At 56.1% G+C, this 16,128-nt stretch overlaps 2 protein-coding genes across 3 annotated transcripts; both read right to left on the bottom strand.

Annotated features, from left to right (window-relative positions):
• LOC144728529 (uncharacterized) lies at window positions 1–6,126 on the bottom strand. The gene is made up of 6 exons (XM_078608021.1): window positions 6,048–6,126; window positions 4,789–4,939; window positions 3,850–3,982; window positions 2,992–3,233; window positions 2,541–2,627; window positions 1–243 (listed from the first exon to the last, which is right to left on the bottom strand). Coding segments are annotated over exons 2-6 (513 nt in total). The 5' UTR covers window positions 4,838–4,939; window positions 6,048–6,126; the 3' UTR covers window positions 1–241.
• A 2,617-nt stretch (window positions 6,127–8,743) lies between these two features.
• On the bottom strand, window positions 8,744–15,891 carry LOC144728526 (cell surface A33 antigen-like). 2 transcript variants are annotated; one of them, XM_078608018.1, is made up of 6 exons: window positions 15,739–15,891; window positions 13,828–13,960; window positions 12,417–12,597; window positions 10,719–10,886; window positions 10,025–10,159; window positions 8,744–9,383 (listed from the first exon to the last, which is right to left on the bottom strand). In XM_078608018.1, the coding sequence occupies exons 3-6, from the start codon at window positions 12,526–12,528 to the stop codon at window positions 9,274–9,276; spliced, it is 525 nt and encodes a 174-aa protein (XP_078464144.1). In that variant the 5' UTR covers window positions 12,529–12,597; window positions 13,828–13,960; window positions 15,739–15,891; the 3' UTR covers window positions 8,744–9,273. The 2 variants fall into 2 exon arrangements, with proteins under 2 accessions (XP_078464144.1, XP_078464143.1); XM_078608017.1 differs by lacking the exons at window positions 13,828–13,960; window positions 15,739–15,891 and having other exon boundaries at window positions 12,417–12,666.
• Window positions 15,892–16,128: the final 237 nt, after the last annotated feature.

The following is a 16,128-nucleotide window of genomic DNA, read 5'->3' as shown; positions in this document are numbered from 1 at the left end:
TTCAAAAGTTTTTTTTACATAATTGTTTATTTGTATGTGTATGTGTGTAATGATGGCGGTGATGATGGAACTGAGAGTGGCAATCATGATGGTAGTTGGAGTGTTGGCGATGATGATGGTGACGATGATAAAAGCAGGAAATGCTCAGTAACAGATCAATGTGCAGGGGGCCGTGGAGTCACCGGGAGCCACTGTCACCTCCTCCTCCTCCTCCTCCCTCGTCTTCCCCATCCCAGCTCAATCCTGCACAGACGTCGCACATCGTCACGCGCGCGTCACACAGCGTGTCACGTGTCACAGGCGCGTCACACAGGGTGCCACGTGTCACAGGCGCGTCACACAGGGTGACACGCGTGTGTCACAAGTGTCCTGGACGTGGCACAGACGTCGCACACCGTCACGTGCTACGGATACCGGCGCTGGCAGTGGTGCCCAGAAGCTTCAGCTGTGTCAGGCACCACCCTCCCCATCCGCATTAAAGTAAAACAACATGTACATTTGTTTTAAATGCAGAGACAGAGATGGAGATGGAACGGAGGAGGCGTGTAATCGCCTGCTGGTTTTTAACTCAACCGGAGCCCCCAGCTCGACATTCACGACCTGCAAACTCTCCATCAGCCTCAAGCACAGAGCCAGTAAACTCACGGGACACGGCCCACTGCACGGATCCACAAACACTTCACTCGAACGGGAGACAGATCATGTGAACTGAAGACAGATCATGTGAACTGAAGACAGATCATGTGAACTGAAGACAGATCATGTGAACTGAAGACAGATCATGTGAACTGAAGACAGATCATGTGAACTGAAGACAGATCATGCGAACGGGGCTAAAACGTGGCAGGGACCCACTGGCGCACTCCCTCCCACTCCTCCTGCTGCTCCGACTGAGCTCGCGTGGCGATGCGCGCGCTCACAGCGCCGCCCCGTGGCCGAGCCCGGCACTGCCGCCCGGCCTCAGCCTCTCCACGCGCGCACCGCGGGACACGAGGCGATACCGTGATGAGAGCCATCATTATTGCATTGATCCAGCAGGGCCTCACCGAGACGTACGGCTCTTTTTCAGGAGGGTCCTGCTACTGCTGCTGCTACATTGGGTGGCTTACGTTTGGATGTTTCCAGTCGATTCATGATGAGTCGGGCTTGCGATACGGTGTAGGGGGAGGAAATCGGAGCGCCCGGAGTAAACCCACGCCTCGCGCGAGGGGGGCACCACTCCATCCCCGTACAGATGGACACAGGTGGCGAGTCGTCTACTTGCTCTACTGCCTTCTCCTGGCTAGCCAGGGTATGGCACCTTCTCGGCACCCAATCAGGAGAAGGGAGTTTCACGGCATTTCTGTGTGATCCACCAACCCTCGCTACCTCCACGTTGCTGGACTACAGGCCACGTGATCAGCCACCACCTACACCGCCCGGCTAAGGTGCCAAGCCTGCCGACCCCTAACCTCTAACTCTGGGGGGCGGTGACACAGCTCAGCGGCAGCGCGTCCGTGATTTGAATCCGGCAGGCCGCCCTGGTCACCACTGCGGCGTGTGCGGTATGGACCGTGCACGACCATGCGCCGCACGCTTCCCTCACGGCAGACGTTAAAGATCCCCGCGACGTCGACACGAGGAGCAGGAGGCCATCATCGCGTGTCCACGTCGCGGTGAATATTTGCCAAATTTGATTAAAATGACACCGCACATCACTACCTTGGGATCGCACGCACACACACACACAGCGGCGAGCATCGCCCCCTACTCGCAGATGTCGGCTCGCAGGCCCAGCCGCCGAGTCGGCTTGTGCCACACAGGGACAGCTGCCCCTGGGGCGCGTGGACGTACAAACCGCACGGCTGGAATAAAACAACAAAAATTCGACGGCAGAGGGCGCAGCCCCTGCAACTGATGCACTCACGCCACGCCGGCGGAACGGGGAACTCCGCCAGGGGGAGCCCGAGAGTGGTAATTGGCCTACTCTTCCACACTCTGACCCAGGCGTTCTGGAAGGTGAACGTACCTACACTTTACCCCACCACCCTGCTAACCTGGGCCAGCAGCTGCTGCCTTTGTTTCCCGGTTAACGAGGTGATAACCCCCCCGTTTATTGTTCCACGCATTCCGATAAAAGCCAAAACCGGTTATGTAACACGAAACCAGTTGAATAACATGGTATAATATATACAAGCATCTATATATACACACAAAGCGCTACACTACCCCTCCCCACATCTTTATACTATACACATAAACGTGTATAGTATAAAGAGGGGTGGTGCAGCGGTTTGGGCGCTGCGCTACAAACCTGGCGACCCGAGTTCGATTCCCGCTCACGGCCACCAATATCGGTGATGAATATCTTAACCGGTCCTGCGCCTCCTCTAGGTCCCCTCAGGCGGGCGGGCGTGGCGTTGGCCACCCACCCGCGCCAGGTGCCGTGCCGGCCTTCATGGGTGCTACTCGCTAACAGCTGCGTGTGTGTGTGTGACCCCAACAGCCTGTTAAGGCTACACGGGGGATCTTTGTCTGTGTGTGTGTGGGCACGCACGTACATGCCAGCAGAGATGCCGCCAGCATTGCGCAGGCTGCCAGGGCGCCCTGGTGCATTCTGGGAGTACTGGCACCGCCACTCACCCAACCTGTTTGGACGGGAGATCATTCCACACACACCTTAGCTGTATTATCACACACACACAACTGGATAATCACACAACTGTATCATTCCACACACACACACCTATAGAATTGCATACACACCTGTATAATCAAACACACACCCCCTCTATAACCACACACAAGCACACGTGTATAATCACACGTGCTTAGCCATATACAAACATGTAATAGAAAGCTGAAAATCCCCGTAACTTTTCACAGGCTGTTGTTTTTGGGGCAAGTACTGTTGGTGAGCCCATGCTCGCACGCATTCGCACACACGCGTACGTACACTCTCACCCATTCACGTATTCCATCTCTCACGCTGCTCTGCCCCCCGTCACTCACTGCGAGAGCCGGCCCGCATCTTGGCCCTGAGCTGCACGCTCCGGAGTTTCGCCGTCTCGCTCGCCTGGCACCGCACCGTGGCGCCGTTCCCGAAGTCGGTCATCCCGGCGTGCAGCACGCACAGCGACGTGGACACCAGCCCCGTGGCCGGCGCGCGCCCGTGCTGGCACAACACGCGCGTCGTCGCCACGGGGTTGGGGTCGGGCGGCCACATGCACACCACCTCGTCCCCCAGGGCCCACCTAGCGACCACGAGAGAGAGGGGGGGGGAGGGAGGGCTGAGCGAGAGGCCGCTCTTAGCACGAGCGGCATCGCACTCGCGTAGAACTCCATAGACACGCGTAGAGACACACAAACTCACGCGTAGAGACACACAAACTCACGCGTAGAGACCCACAGACTCGCGTAGAGACCCACAGACTCACGCGTAGAGGCACACAAACTCACGCGTAGAGACACACACACTCACGCGTAGAGACCCACAGACTCACGTAGAGACCCACAGACTCGCGTAGAGACCCACAGACTCACGCGTAGAGACCCACAGACTCGCGTAGAGACCCACAGACTCACGCGTAGAGACACACAAACTCACGCGTAGAGAACCACAGACTCGCGTAGAGACCCACAGACTCGCGTAGAGACCCACAGACTCACATAGAGACCTACGCCCCAACAACACAAAGTGCCCACTGTGCCTTTTCAGCGCCTTGAGACGCGGTCACACTCCTCGTCTTACGCAAGCCTCACACACTCCTCAAGAGGCTGGGTTCGACTGTGGGCCTGCGTGTCTGGCGGTCTTCTTGGCCAACAGCTACCGCCCCCCATGCCCCCCCCACCCCGGGTGGGCGCACGTACCACACCATGGAGGTCTCGTTGGCCTCCAGCTCGCAGGCGAAGCAGGGGACGTTGCCGGCCCAGCTGGGCTCCTTCACGGGCACCATGCGCCCAGAGGCGGCAGCGTCGCCGCAACGCGGCGGAGAGACGCACACTGATGGCGGAGAGAAACGAGGGGGGGGGGGGGGGGAGTGGAGAGACGCGCGGGGAGGGACATGGGGAGTAGGGACATGGGGGGGGGGTAGAGACATGGGGAGGGGGGGGGGGTCATGGGGAGTAGGGACATGGGGGGTAGAGACATGGGGTAGAGATATGGGGGTAGGGTCATGGGAGAGATACCGACGATGAGGATGATGGTATAAGAATAGGTTTAACCCTTTCTGGCAATAAAACTGGTGTTAAGATGTGAAAACACCAAACTGAAACCTTTTGCGAAGAATCGTGTCTGCATTAACCAATAAATTTTAGTTTGCTGTTAACACAACTGTTTAATTGCCAGAAAGGTAAATCGTATTATAATATTTTGATACTGGCAAGGGAGGTCCCATGATGATGGTAATTATGCTGCTGATGGTGACAATGGTAGTGAAGGTGGGCAAGGAAATGGTGGTGGTAATGGTGAATGTGATGGTGGTGATGGTGAATGTGATGGTGGTGATGGTGAATGTGATGGTGGTGATGGTGAATGTGATGGTCATGAGTTTAAGCTGCTTCTGATGATGATGATGATGATGGAGATTATGGAAATTATGGCAATGCTGTAGTTACTGATGCACATTATGATAATGATGATGGGCATGATAGCTATTACGTATTGTGCTGCTGGTGATATTAATAGCGAGGAAATTGATGGGAATTATTCTGTTTATGATACTGTTGATGATAGCTAATGATGATGGTGATGATGGCAGTGATGTAGACGGTGATGTTACCCCGTGGGGATCAGCATGCGTGGCTCACCTAGCACGGCCACCGTGACGACCCAGCAGGTGAGCAGGCGTCTCACCATCTCCTCCACGTGCAGGTGAGTGCGCGTGCCAGGCGTGGCGCAGTGCAGGCGGCACTCACGGCAGATCAGGCCGACCCGCCCGCAAACACCCTCACCACGATCCTGCTGCACACGTGTATGAGACCTCACCTGCACCACGGAATCTGGATTTAAAACATCGAGGTGCTAATGAATTATAACACGTAATAATAATGATGATTTACCCGTTGTCAGAATTCACCTGGATCCCACCTCCACCGTGATTAGTGTGACTATCAGGATCATCACTAGCATCGTCATCAGCAGCAGCAGCAGCATCACCACCACATCCATTCATTGCATTACGCTCCACTATCAACCTGGCCACTTGAGATAGGGTCAGCCCTCACCTGGATCAGAACTCACCTGGGTCCTACACTCACCTGGATCAAACGTCCACAATCGGCCACCACCATCACAGATATTACTCTCAGCATCACCACCACCACCACAGCCATTACAGTACATTATACTACCACGACCAACCCGGCCACCCGAGTCCGAATACGATCTCACCTTGATCTCCATCTCACCTGGCGTTCAATCTCACCTGGATACTATCTCCCCTAGAGTTCAATCTCATCTTGATCTCAATCTCACCTTGATCTCACCTGGATACGATCTCCCCTGGACCTCATTCTCACCCGAATTAAGTACAGTACTCACAAGGATGAGCTATCACGTGGACCTCACCTCGATATCAAACACACGCGCACAGCACAACGACATTTTAAAGTGCGCGGAGCAGCGTGGGGAAATGCACGCTGGCAGTGGTGAGAGACTGCGAGCCGGGGCCACGCGGGCGAGAACGCCACTCAGACTGCTCCGTGAGCTCGGGCAGCGCGCGTCACGGCTAGGAGCCAGGGTGGGGAGCGCGGCCCCAGAGGGGGGAGCGTCCACAACGGAGATGGAGCGGCGATTATGAGGATCAGCTCGCGAACGGAGCAGATTTGTTGTGACATCGCTGGATCGTGACGTGAGGCGGCTGGCCTGGGGAGGAAGCCGTGGCCCGTGGTGGTGGTGGTGATGGTGGCGATGGCTGTGACTGTACGTCTGTGCTCTCCGCCATCACCACCGCGGTGAGGTATGGTCAAGTTGTTCCCTCGTCCAGTATTTACCCTGGCAGACGACGACGATGGTGATGATGATGATGACAATGGTGATGCCACGCTCCACCTGCGTGAGAGCTCACCTGGATCTGCTCGCCTCTCTCCCCTCTGTTGTTGCTTCTCTCTGCCAGTCCACGCCTCACCTGGATGTTACGAGATGTGACGTCATGCTCATCTAAATCTCGCCTGGTGACGTCATGCACATCTCGCTTACCTGGTGACGTCACGCGGAATCCCGCTCACCTGGTGACGTCATGCGCATCTCGCTCACCTGGTGACATCACGCGCATCTCGCTCACCTGGTGACGTCACGCGCATCTCGCTCACCTGGCGACGTCATGCGCATCTCGCTCCCTGGTGACGTCATGCGCATCTCGCTCACCTGGCGACGTCACGCGCATCTCGCTCACCTGGTGACGTCACGCGCATCTCGCTCCCTGGTGACATCACGCGCATCTCGCTCACCTGGTGACGTCACGCGCATCTCGCTCACCTGGCGACGTCACGCGCATCTCGCTCCCTGGTGACGTCACGCGCATCTCGCTCACCTGGTGACGTCATGCGCATCTCGCTCCCTGGTGACATCACGCGCATCTCGCTCACCTGGCGACGTCATGCGCATCTCGCTCCCTGGTGACGTCATGCGCATCTCGCTCACCTGGCGACGTCACGCGCATCTCGCTCACCTGGTGACGTCATGCGCATCTCGCTCCCTGGTGACATCACGCGCATCTCGCTCACCTGGTGACGTCACGCGCATCTCGCTCACCTGGCGACGTCACGCGCATCTCGCTCCCTGGTGACGTCACGCGCATCTCGCTCACCTGGTGACGTCATGCGCATCTCGCTCCCTGGTGACATCACGCGCATCTCGCTCACCTGGTGACGTCACGCGCATCTCGCTCACCTGGCGACGTCACGCGCATCTCGCTCCCTGGTGACGTCATGCGCATCTCGCTCACCTGGTGACGTCATGCGCATCTCGCTCCCTGGTGACGTCATGTGCATCTCGCTCACCTGGTGACGTCATGCGCATCGCGCTCACCTGGTGACGTCATGCGCATCTCGCTCCCTGGTGACATCACGTGCATCCCGCTCACCTGGTGACTTGACGTGCATCGTGCTCACTTAGTGGCGTTACGCGCGTCTTAATCCACCTGACGTCACGCGCACCCACACTCACCTGGTGACGTCACAGCAATGAATAAATGACCCGTGTATATAATGGTAAACCTCCAGGCCGTCGCTAAACTAAACATTTGTTTTATTTTACCAGGTAAGCCCTGGCTGTCACAAATGGTAGCTCAACAAAGTGGCTGATCATCACGTGGCAATGTAGAGCAGCAAATCACTCGAAACGCGTGCTGTCGATTCAGAATGTGGAGGGGAAAATCGGAGGACCCGGAGAAAAATCCACGCGACCACGGGGAGAATGTGCAAACTCCAAATCTACAGCAGCAGGCGTCAGGCTCGGAGTCGAGCTCACGGCCTCCACCTGTGCACCGGGCGAGGTAGTTCACGTCTCGCCACCACGCCGCTTGAGGCCTTCGCGGGCGCGTTTCGCACCTTTGACTGCCGCTCCGTCGATATTCTCGGCCAAGGTTAGTGAAACACATGTGTTTTTGCATCACCGTATTGAAAAGTCCGGTAAAACCGGTTGCCCAACCCACACGTGACAGAAATGCCTGTTGCAATACCCATCATGGTCATCATCATCACGTGTGCAGCCTTACAGCCGCGGTAGCGCTGTTCGTGGCCATCCGCACCCGGCGTGCGATCCAGAGGCCGCCGGTTCACCCCCCTCCCCTCCCGCAGCAGCTACAGCCGCGTGGGCTCACCACCGTCACGGCTACGTCCGCGAGGTGAGATGTAGCGGAGTGGTGACCGTCTGTGGGCTCACCGCGCCGCATCTCCCCGGGTATGCACGGCACACACAGCCCCAACCACCGACTATGGCCACTTGCTGCTGTTATCCGTGGTTATGAACCCGGCGACCCGAGTTCGATTCTCGCTCACGGCCAACACCGGTGACGATTATCTGAACCGGTACTGGGCCTCCCCTAGGTCGACTCAGCCTCAAATGAATACCTGGTGCGGTGTGTAAACATCGCCACTGGGGAGACAAAGGCGTCCGGGCGTGGTGCTGGCCACCCACCCCCTCGTGTGCTCGCTCACGGCACTTGCCCCATCAGTCTGTTGAAGCTACCCGGGGCATCTTTGTGGTCCACATGGTACGTGCGGCTCCCTCGGGCCACGCGATAAAGAGCCGCCGCGAGGTGCTGGAGTCACTCCCATGAAAATATCCTCGAGTTGGAGTCGGTCTCCTTGCCCAGGCTCGAAGGACAGGAGGCAGACGAGAAGAGAACACGGCACCCATTCCTCGTGAACCCCTCCACACCCTCGCTCGCGTCCTGGACCCCTCTGGGGGGCTCAGTGGCACCAGGCCGCACGCCTCGTTACCTGCGTGAGACCCCCCCCCCCACCTCCACTCTCCCCACCTCCACTCTTCCCCCCCCTCCACTCTTCCCCCCCCCCTTCACTCTCCCCACCTCCACTCTCCCCCCCCCTCCACTCTTCCCCCCCCCCCTTCACTCTCCCCACCTCCACTCTCCCCCCATCTCCACCCCCACCTCCACTACGTCATAGACATGAGAAACGCGTGTTCCTCGTGGAGCGCCGCGCCTGTGGCGGAGTGCTGCTGGATGACAGGCAACCTGAGCCTGGACGTCGCGATGCGTGTCAAGTGGAACGACATTGACACCCTCGTGTGACGGAGTAATCACAGTTCAAGCAAACGGCACTTTAATAATCTATAAAACAAACAGGAGGAACCCGCGCGTCGCCCTGCGAGTGAGACGCAGTGCGAGTTCTGTCAACCACCGGGATGTGTGCGGCTGTGTTCTGGTTTAGCGTAAGTCACGAACATTTCTTTAAGAGTTTTATTTCACCAGGTAAGACCCACTGAGCTCTGTAGCTCTTTCTCAGAAGCCACCTGGTCACGTGATCGCTCAACGAAGCGGCTTCTGGTCACGTGGAAGTTCATCGCAGTCAAACACTCTAAGCGCACGTTCCTAAATGTGGAGGAAAACCCGAAGGACCCAGAGAACAATCCACGCACCCACGGGGAGAGAGAGAGAGAGACGCAAACTCCAAATCCACAGCAGGTCACGTGGTCTCGCCACCGTGGCGCCTCGTCACGGACGATTGCCCGAACTTTTAATTCGGATTCTTTTTTACTTGCGGCCCAATGGCCGAGCGTCTGTCTGTCCGTGTGGTGGAGGGCCACGTGGTGGAGTCCCGGCGCCGGGCTCAGATTTTCACGGCCTGGTCTCCGCGCCACCGCAGTGTCGCCAAGAGGACGATCGCCACGATCAGGAGGAATGCCAGTACCGCCACCACGATGATGAACATGTTCCTCTCTGCGATCACACACAAACAACAAAGATCCCCCATATCGTCTCGACATACTTTTTGGGGCAAGTGCTTTAGCGAGTAGCACCTACGAACTCCGGAACGGTACACGAGTGGGTGGGTGGCCAGCACCACGCCCGACCGCCTTTGTCTCCCCAGTGGCAATGTTTACACACCGTGCCAGGTACTCATTTGAGGCTGAGTCGACCTGGGGAAGGGCCATGACCGGTTCAGACAATCGTCACTGATGTTGGCCGTGAGTGGGAATCGAACCCGGGTCGCCAGGTTCATAGCGCAACACGCTAACTGCTACAATAAACTAAACTATGTTTTTATTTTACCAGGTAAGGCCCGCAGAGCTTTATTTCAGAAGCGACCTGGCCACAAACGATAGCTCAACGAAGTGGCTCATCACTTGGAAATTTATAGCGGCCAAATTAATCTAAACGTGTTTCTAAATGCGGAGGGAAAAGCCGGGGGACGCGGATAAAATCCACGCGGCCACAGGGAGAACATCACGCAAACTCCACATATACAGCAGGGGTCAGGGTCAGGATCGAACCCACGACCTCCTGTATACCAGGCGAGGTAGTTAACATCTCACAGCCACCACAGAAACCCGCGCCAGCGCCCATAACTGGAGTCGAACCGATCTCTTTCTCTGGCCGGGACGCGGCGTGCACCATGACGTGGCAGAACTCGGCTCCCACCGGGTTCCGCGCCGTGCACATAAAGGTGGAGTTGCGATCCACAGGTGAGACGGACCGCTCGCAAACGCTCGATCCTAGACACGGACACACATACGCATGGATCACACGTGGCGCACCCCCATTGATTCATCCTACTCACGGCACAACCAGAGCCGTCCCTCGGGTACGGGCAAATCAGGGCGACCGCCCCAGGCCCCGTACTTGGGAGGGCCCCGCACTCCGACGTCACGGTGTCAGATGCAAAACCTCCGGTTTAGTTTGAAGGCGCCGGGGGGCTCACACGGGGTGATTTGCCCCGGGCCCCGCATCCCCCCCCCCCCCTATGGACGGCCCTACCCGGGTCCACTGTCAAATTGTGTTTAGAACAATGAAACGTGCAGCGACCCCAGTGGACAATGAGCTCTCGAGTTCGGTCAGTGCCCGACACCTGCGGGCTGCGACCTCATCAGCCACGCGCCTTCCGCCAGTGCACCTCAAGTCAGCAGCACTGGTTCAAGACGAGCAAGCTGTGGAACTCCCATACAGGATGATCCACAACGCCCCATGCCTGGGCTCGAACCTGCACTTTCATGATTTGATGGTGGGGGGGAAGGGGGGGCTCTTAACCTCGTAATCCCCCCCTCCCCCACTCACCTGGTTTACAAGTGTACGGCTCTTCCCCCCCATTTGTGCGCTGCCACGAGTAGGAGACCGGGGGGTTCCCGGTGGAGCCTCTGCACTCCAGGGTGACCTCCATCGCTGCCGCAGCTTCCTCGCCGTCTTCCCGCTTGAGCGTGGCACACGAGGGGCGGGTGGGGTACTCTGTGGGGGGGGGGGGTGTTGATATCGAGAACGATTGATCAAGCGGATGGTGGTGATGATAACGATGATGATGTTGACAATGGTGATAAATAATGGTGATGGAATGGATTGAGATTATTGATGTGATAATGATCATGATGGTGATGATGATAATGTTAAAGTGGATGATGATAATGAAATGGTGGTCATGATGCGACATGGTGATGAAGTGAATCAAGATCGTAACTATATATTGGGAAGGACACATCCCCCCCAATATTCAAATATGCTCAAAATGTCCCCCCCCCCCCAAATATATTACTATCAAAATATATTTTTTTAATTGCTATGCTATGTAAATAAAAACAATTTGCTAAACCTGAGCCACAATATCTGGACTTCATATAACAATGCATAGATTTCTGTTTATATTATTGTGGTTATGGTTGTACTTTATAAATCCCTAATCTCTGCCATTATATACAATGAAACAAGAAAAGGTAAAAAAGATCAAACAGATAAATGTAATTCTAGATTTGAAGCTTTCGTGACTGCAATGATTCATATTCTTAGGTTTTTTCGGTAAAGTCACGTAGGTAAAACATTAAAATTAATGAAAGTAAAATAAAACAAAATAAAAATAAAAATCACGACGTTTCGGAGGCAACACAAGTCTCCGTCATCAGGTGGGACCGTCACAGCCGAATTAGCTGCATCAAGTGAAGCAATGATTCAAGATGTAATCCCTTATAAGCAAGTTGAAGGGAGGTGGAGAGGGGGGGGGGTTTGGAGAGCTTATCAGACTGTGGTAGCCAATGAATGGAGACGTGTCGGGACGGAGGGTGAGCGGTGATCAAAGACTGCACGTAGTGCTCAACACAATGAATGGAGTCTCCATTCATTGTGTTTAGCACTACGTGCAGTCTTTGATCACCGCTCCTCCTCCCTCCCAATACGTTTCCATTCATTGGCTACCACAGTCTGATAAGCTCTCCAAACCCCCCCCCTCTCCACCTCCCTTCAACTTGCTTATAAGGGATTACGTCTTGAATCATTGCTTCACTTGATGCAGCTAATTCGGCTGTGACGGTCCCACCTGATGACGGAGACTTGTGTTGCCTCCGAAACGTCGTGATTTTTATTTTTATTTTGTTTTATTTTACTTTCATTAATTTTAATGTTTTACCTACGTGACTTTACCGAAAAAACCTAAGAAGATAAATGTAATACAATACACTCTTAGACATTATTGTAAAAAATAAATAAAAAGCCCATCCAATGTGTTAGTGAACTTTTGAATATTTTACGCAAGAAATTTCGTTTTAAAATTTTGATTTCTTTTTTCTGGGGGGGGGGGGACCCCTCGACCCCCTGGAAGATGTGATCCCCCCCAATGTTGACTCCATGGCTACGGCCTTGAAGTGAATTATAATGATGGTCGTGATGATCGTGATGAGGATGGTGATACATGAAAACGATGGCTGTGATGATAAAGTGGAGGATGATGATGAAGTTGAGGATGACGATGCTGCTGCTGCTGCCAGTGTTCACCAAACACGGAGAGGCTGAGGCCCGTCTCCACGGGGATGGAGTCTGCGCGGGACAAGACGAAGCACGAGTAGCTGCCCGCGTCTCTCGCCGCCTCCACGGCGAGCAGCTCCATGGAGCCGCCTTGACCCCACGAGAAGCCGCGGGGGGGGCGGGTCGAGGTGCTCGGGGTGCGGGCCGCGATCTCGGCACACGAAGACAAACCATGTACACACACCATGTACACTCACCATGTACACTCACCATGTACACACACCATGTACACACACCATGTACACTCACCATGTACACTCACCATGTACACACACCATGTACACACACCATGTACACTCACCATGTACACTCACCATGTACACACTAACTCACCATGTACACTCACCATGTACACACACCATGTACACACTAACTCACCATGTACACTCACCATGTACACACACCATGTACACTCACCACGTACACACTAACTCACCATGTACACACTAACTCACCATGTACACTCACTATGTACACACTAACTCACCATGTACACTCACCATGTACACACACCATGTACACTCACCACGCACACACTAACTCAGCATGTACACTCACCATGTACACTCACCATGTACACACACCATGTACACTCACCATGTACACACACCATGTACACACACCATGTACACTAACCATGTACACACTAACTCACCACGTACACTCACCATGTACACTCACCACGTACACACACTAACTCAAATATGACATCACAAAGCTCTGCCCCCCCCCAAAAAAAATCAAACATGCTTCAAATCGCTTTAAACTACAGTATTGTCATTTAATGTGGCGCTGCACTCGGATGTTGTAGGAGAAAACATTGATTAAAAAGTCTAAGTAGAACGTGTTGTCTATATTTATTTAAAGTTGCACATTTTGATGTGACGTTACATTTCTCAACCCCCCCCCCCCTCGTCACACATCGCCACAAATGTCTGACCCCCCCCCCCCTAGGTTCGTGACGTTATTTATGGACAGCCCCTTACTATGTACACTACTCACCATGTACATACACTCACCATGTACATGCACACACAACGATCACTAGAATGAATAACAACACGTGTGTGTTTTACCAGGCAAGGCCGCCCAGTGAGCAACGCAGCTCTTGTTAGGAATCGACCTGGCCACAGATGACAGCTCAACCAAGTGGCTTATCACGTGGACATGCATAGCAGTAGCCAAACACTCTAAACGCGTGGTGATGTTGATTTACATGTGGAGGGAAAAACCGGAGGATCCGGAGAAAAATTCACGCGACCACAGGGGGAGACGCGCAAACTCCAAATACACAGCAGCAGCAGCAGCAGGCGTCGGGATCGAACCCACTGTCTCTTGCACACCCGGCGAGGTAGTCAACATCTCACACACGTGGACTCACCACGCTCCAGCTCCCGTCCGCGCCCTGGCGTCTCCACTGGGTGAGGAGGGGGGGGGGGCTCCCCGAGCCCCCCCACCGCACGGCAGGGTCGCCTTATCGCCCGGGCGCGCCCACAGCTGCACCTGCTGCTGGGCTGGTGGGGGGGAGAGGAGAACAGGTGAGACATGGTGGGCTGGGTGGACTTGAGTGGAGCTGGGAGGAGTTGAGTGGAGCTGGGTGGACTTGAGTGGAGTTGGACCAACTTTAGCTGCGACTGTCGGCTGCCAGGTGACAGACAACGACCCCTTCTGAGCTACCTTCTGAGCCACCGCGAATGGCATCAACACAGATGTGTTGTACTGAGAGTGCGACTGAAAACCACGGCATGTACACCGATAGATCTATGATTGTACACTGATAGATCTATGATTGAAGGCGGACCGGGATCAGAATAGAATATAGAGGCGGGCAAGAGCAGGGTGATTGTATACAGCAGAGAGGGACGTTTTCGACCCGTGCGTATGGCCCCTATGAGTATCGGGGTTAGAGAACACGCAAGTCGAGGGGCATCACGCGCACTGCTGAGAAACAAACGAAGTGGGTGTGGGAGGGACATGTTGGTGGCACGGTGGTCGAGGCTAACAACGCAACAGCAGCCATCAGGAGGGAACTCGCCGTCGGCTCAGCGTCGGCGCGTTCACCGTCTCGTGCGAGAAGGGGATGGACGGAAGCGCTCCGAGTCAGAGAGAGAGAGAGACAGGGCGGCCGCTGCAGCGCACGCGGCACGGTGAGCCGCGCGCACCGATTGGAAAGTCGCCCTCCTCTGCCCCAAGCTCAACCACGCGCATCCACACTCAGTGTGACGTCTCGTGGCAGAGGGGTGGTGGGAGAGAGGAGAGGGGTGGTGGGAGAGAGGGGAGGGGTGGTGGGAGAGGGGTGATGGGAGAGAGGGGATGGGTGGTGGGAGAGAGGGGAGGGGAGGGGGGTGATGGGAGAGGAGAGAGGGGTGATGGGAGGGGGGGAGAGGGGTGATGGGAGGGGGTGATGGGAGAAGGGAGAGGGGTGATGGGAGGGGGGGAGAGGGGAGAGGGGTGATGGGAGAGGGGAGGGGGGTGATGGGAGGGGGTGATGGGAGAAGGGAGAGGGGTGATGGGAGGGGGGAGAGGGGAGGGGGGTGATGGGGAGATGGGAGAGGGGTGATGGGAGAGGGGTGATGGGAGATGGGAGAGGGGTGATGGGAGATGGGAGAGGGGTGATGGGAGAGGGGTGATGGGAGGGGGTGATGGGAGATGGGAGAGGGGTGATGGGAGGGGGGGAGAGGGGAGAGGGGTGATGGGAGAGGGGAGGGGGGTGATGGGAGGGGGTGATGGGAGGGGGTGATGGGAGAGGGGAGGGGGGTGATGGGAGATGGGAGAGGGGTGATGGGAGAGGGGAGATGGGAGAGGGGTGATGGGAGAGGGGAGAGGGGTGATGGGAGAGGGGAGAGGGGTGATGGGAGGGGGGAGAGGGGAGAGGGGTGATGGGAGAGGGGAGGGGGGTGATGGGAGGGGGTGATGGGAGGGGGTGATGGGAGAGGGGAGGGGGGTGATGGGAGGGGGGTGATGGGAGGGGGTGATGGGAGAGGGGAGGGGGGTGATGGGAGATGGGAGAGGGGTGATGGGAGAGGGGAGATGGGAGAGGGGTGATGGGAGAGGGGAGAGGGGTGATGGGAGAGGGGTGATGGGAGATGGGAGAGGGGTGATGGGAGAGGGGAGGGGGGTGCACATAGGAGGGGGGTGATGGGAGAGAGGAGAGGGGGTGGTGGGAGAGGGGAGAGGGGTGATGGGAGAGGGGTGATGGGAGATGGGAGAGGGGTGATGGGAGAGGGGAGGGGGGTGCACATAGGAGGGGGAGGTCTCGTTTGGGGGGGTGGGGGGTTCGCGGGGCCCGCACCTGACGCCGTGTCCACCACGAGCAGCGGCACAAACAAGTTGATCCCGAGAGCCATCACCGCCGCCATCATCGCCGCCATCAGCTCGACTCCACCTCGAGGAATTGCGGAGCGAGTCGCACTGTTTCGACTTTCATACTTTAATGCTGACTGCACTCGCTGGGGGGCGGGGGGAGTGTTGAGATTTGTGGTGGGAGGGGTACATTTTTGTTTCCGAAAATTGATGTCTCTGTTGTTGCGTTCGCTCCAGTTTCACTTCTCAACATCCGCGGGGTTTTCCACATTGCGACACGCGCTGTTTGTTGCTGCCCGCCTGACGTGTTTACCCTCTAGGGCCCAGTGGCTCAGCAACCGCGCCGATACAACCAACAAGGCCCTCTCGTTAGCCGGCT

This window comes from Lampetra planeri, chromosome 29 (genome assembly GCF_965212315.1).
Source record: "Lampetra planeri chromosome 29, kcLamPlan1.2.h2, whole genome shotgun sequence".
In the NCBI taxonomy this organism is placed as follows: domain Eukaryota; kingdom Metazoa; phylum Chordata; class Hyperoartia; order Petromyzontiformes; family Petromyzontidae; genus Lampetra; species Lampetra planeri.
The sequence above is the reverse complement of the archived record's forward strand: the minus strand, read 5'-3'. Positions and strand labels throughout refer to the sequence as shown.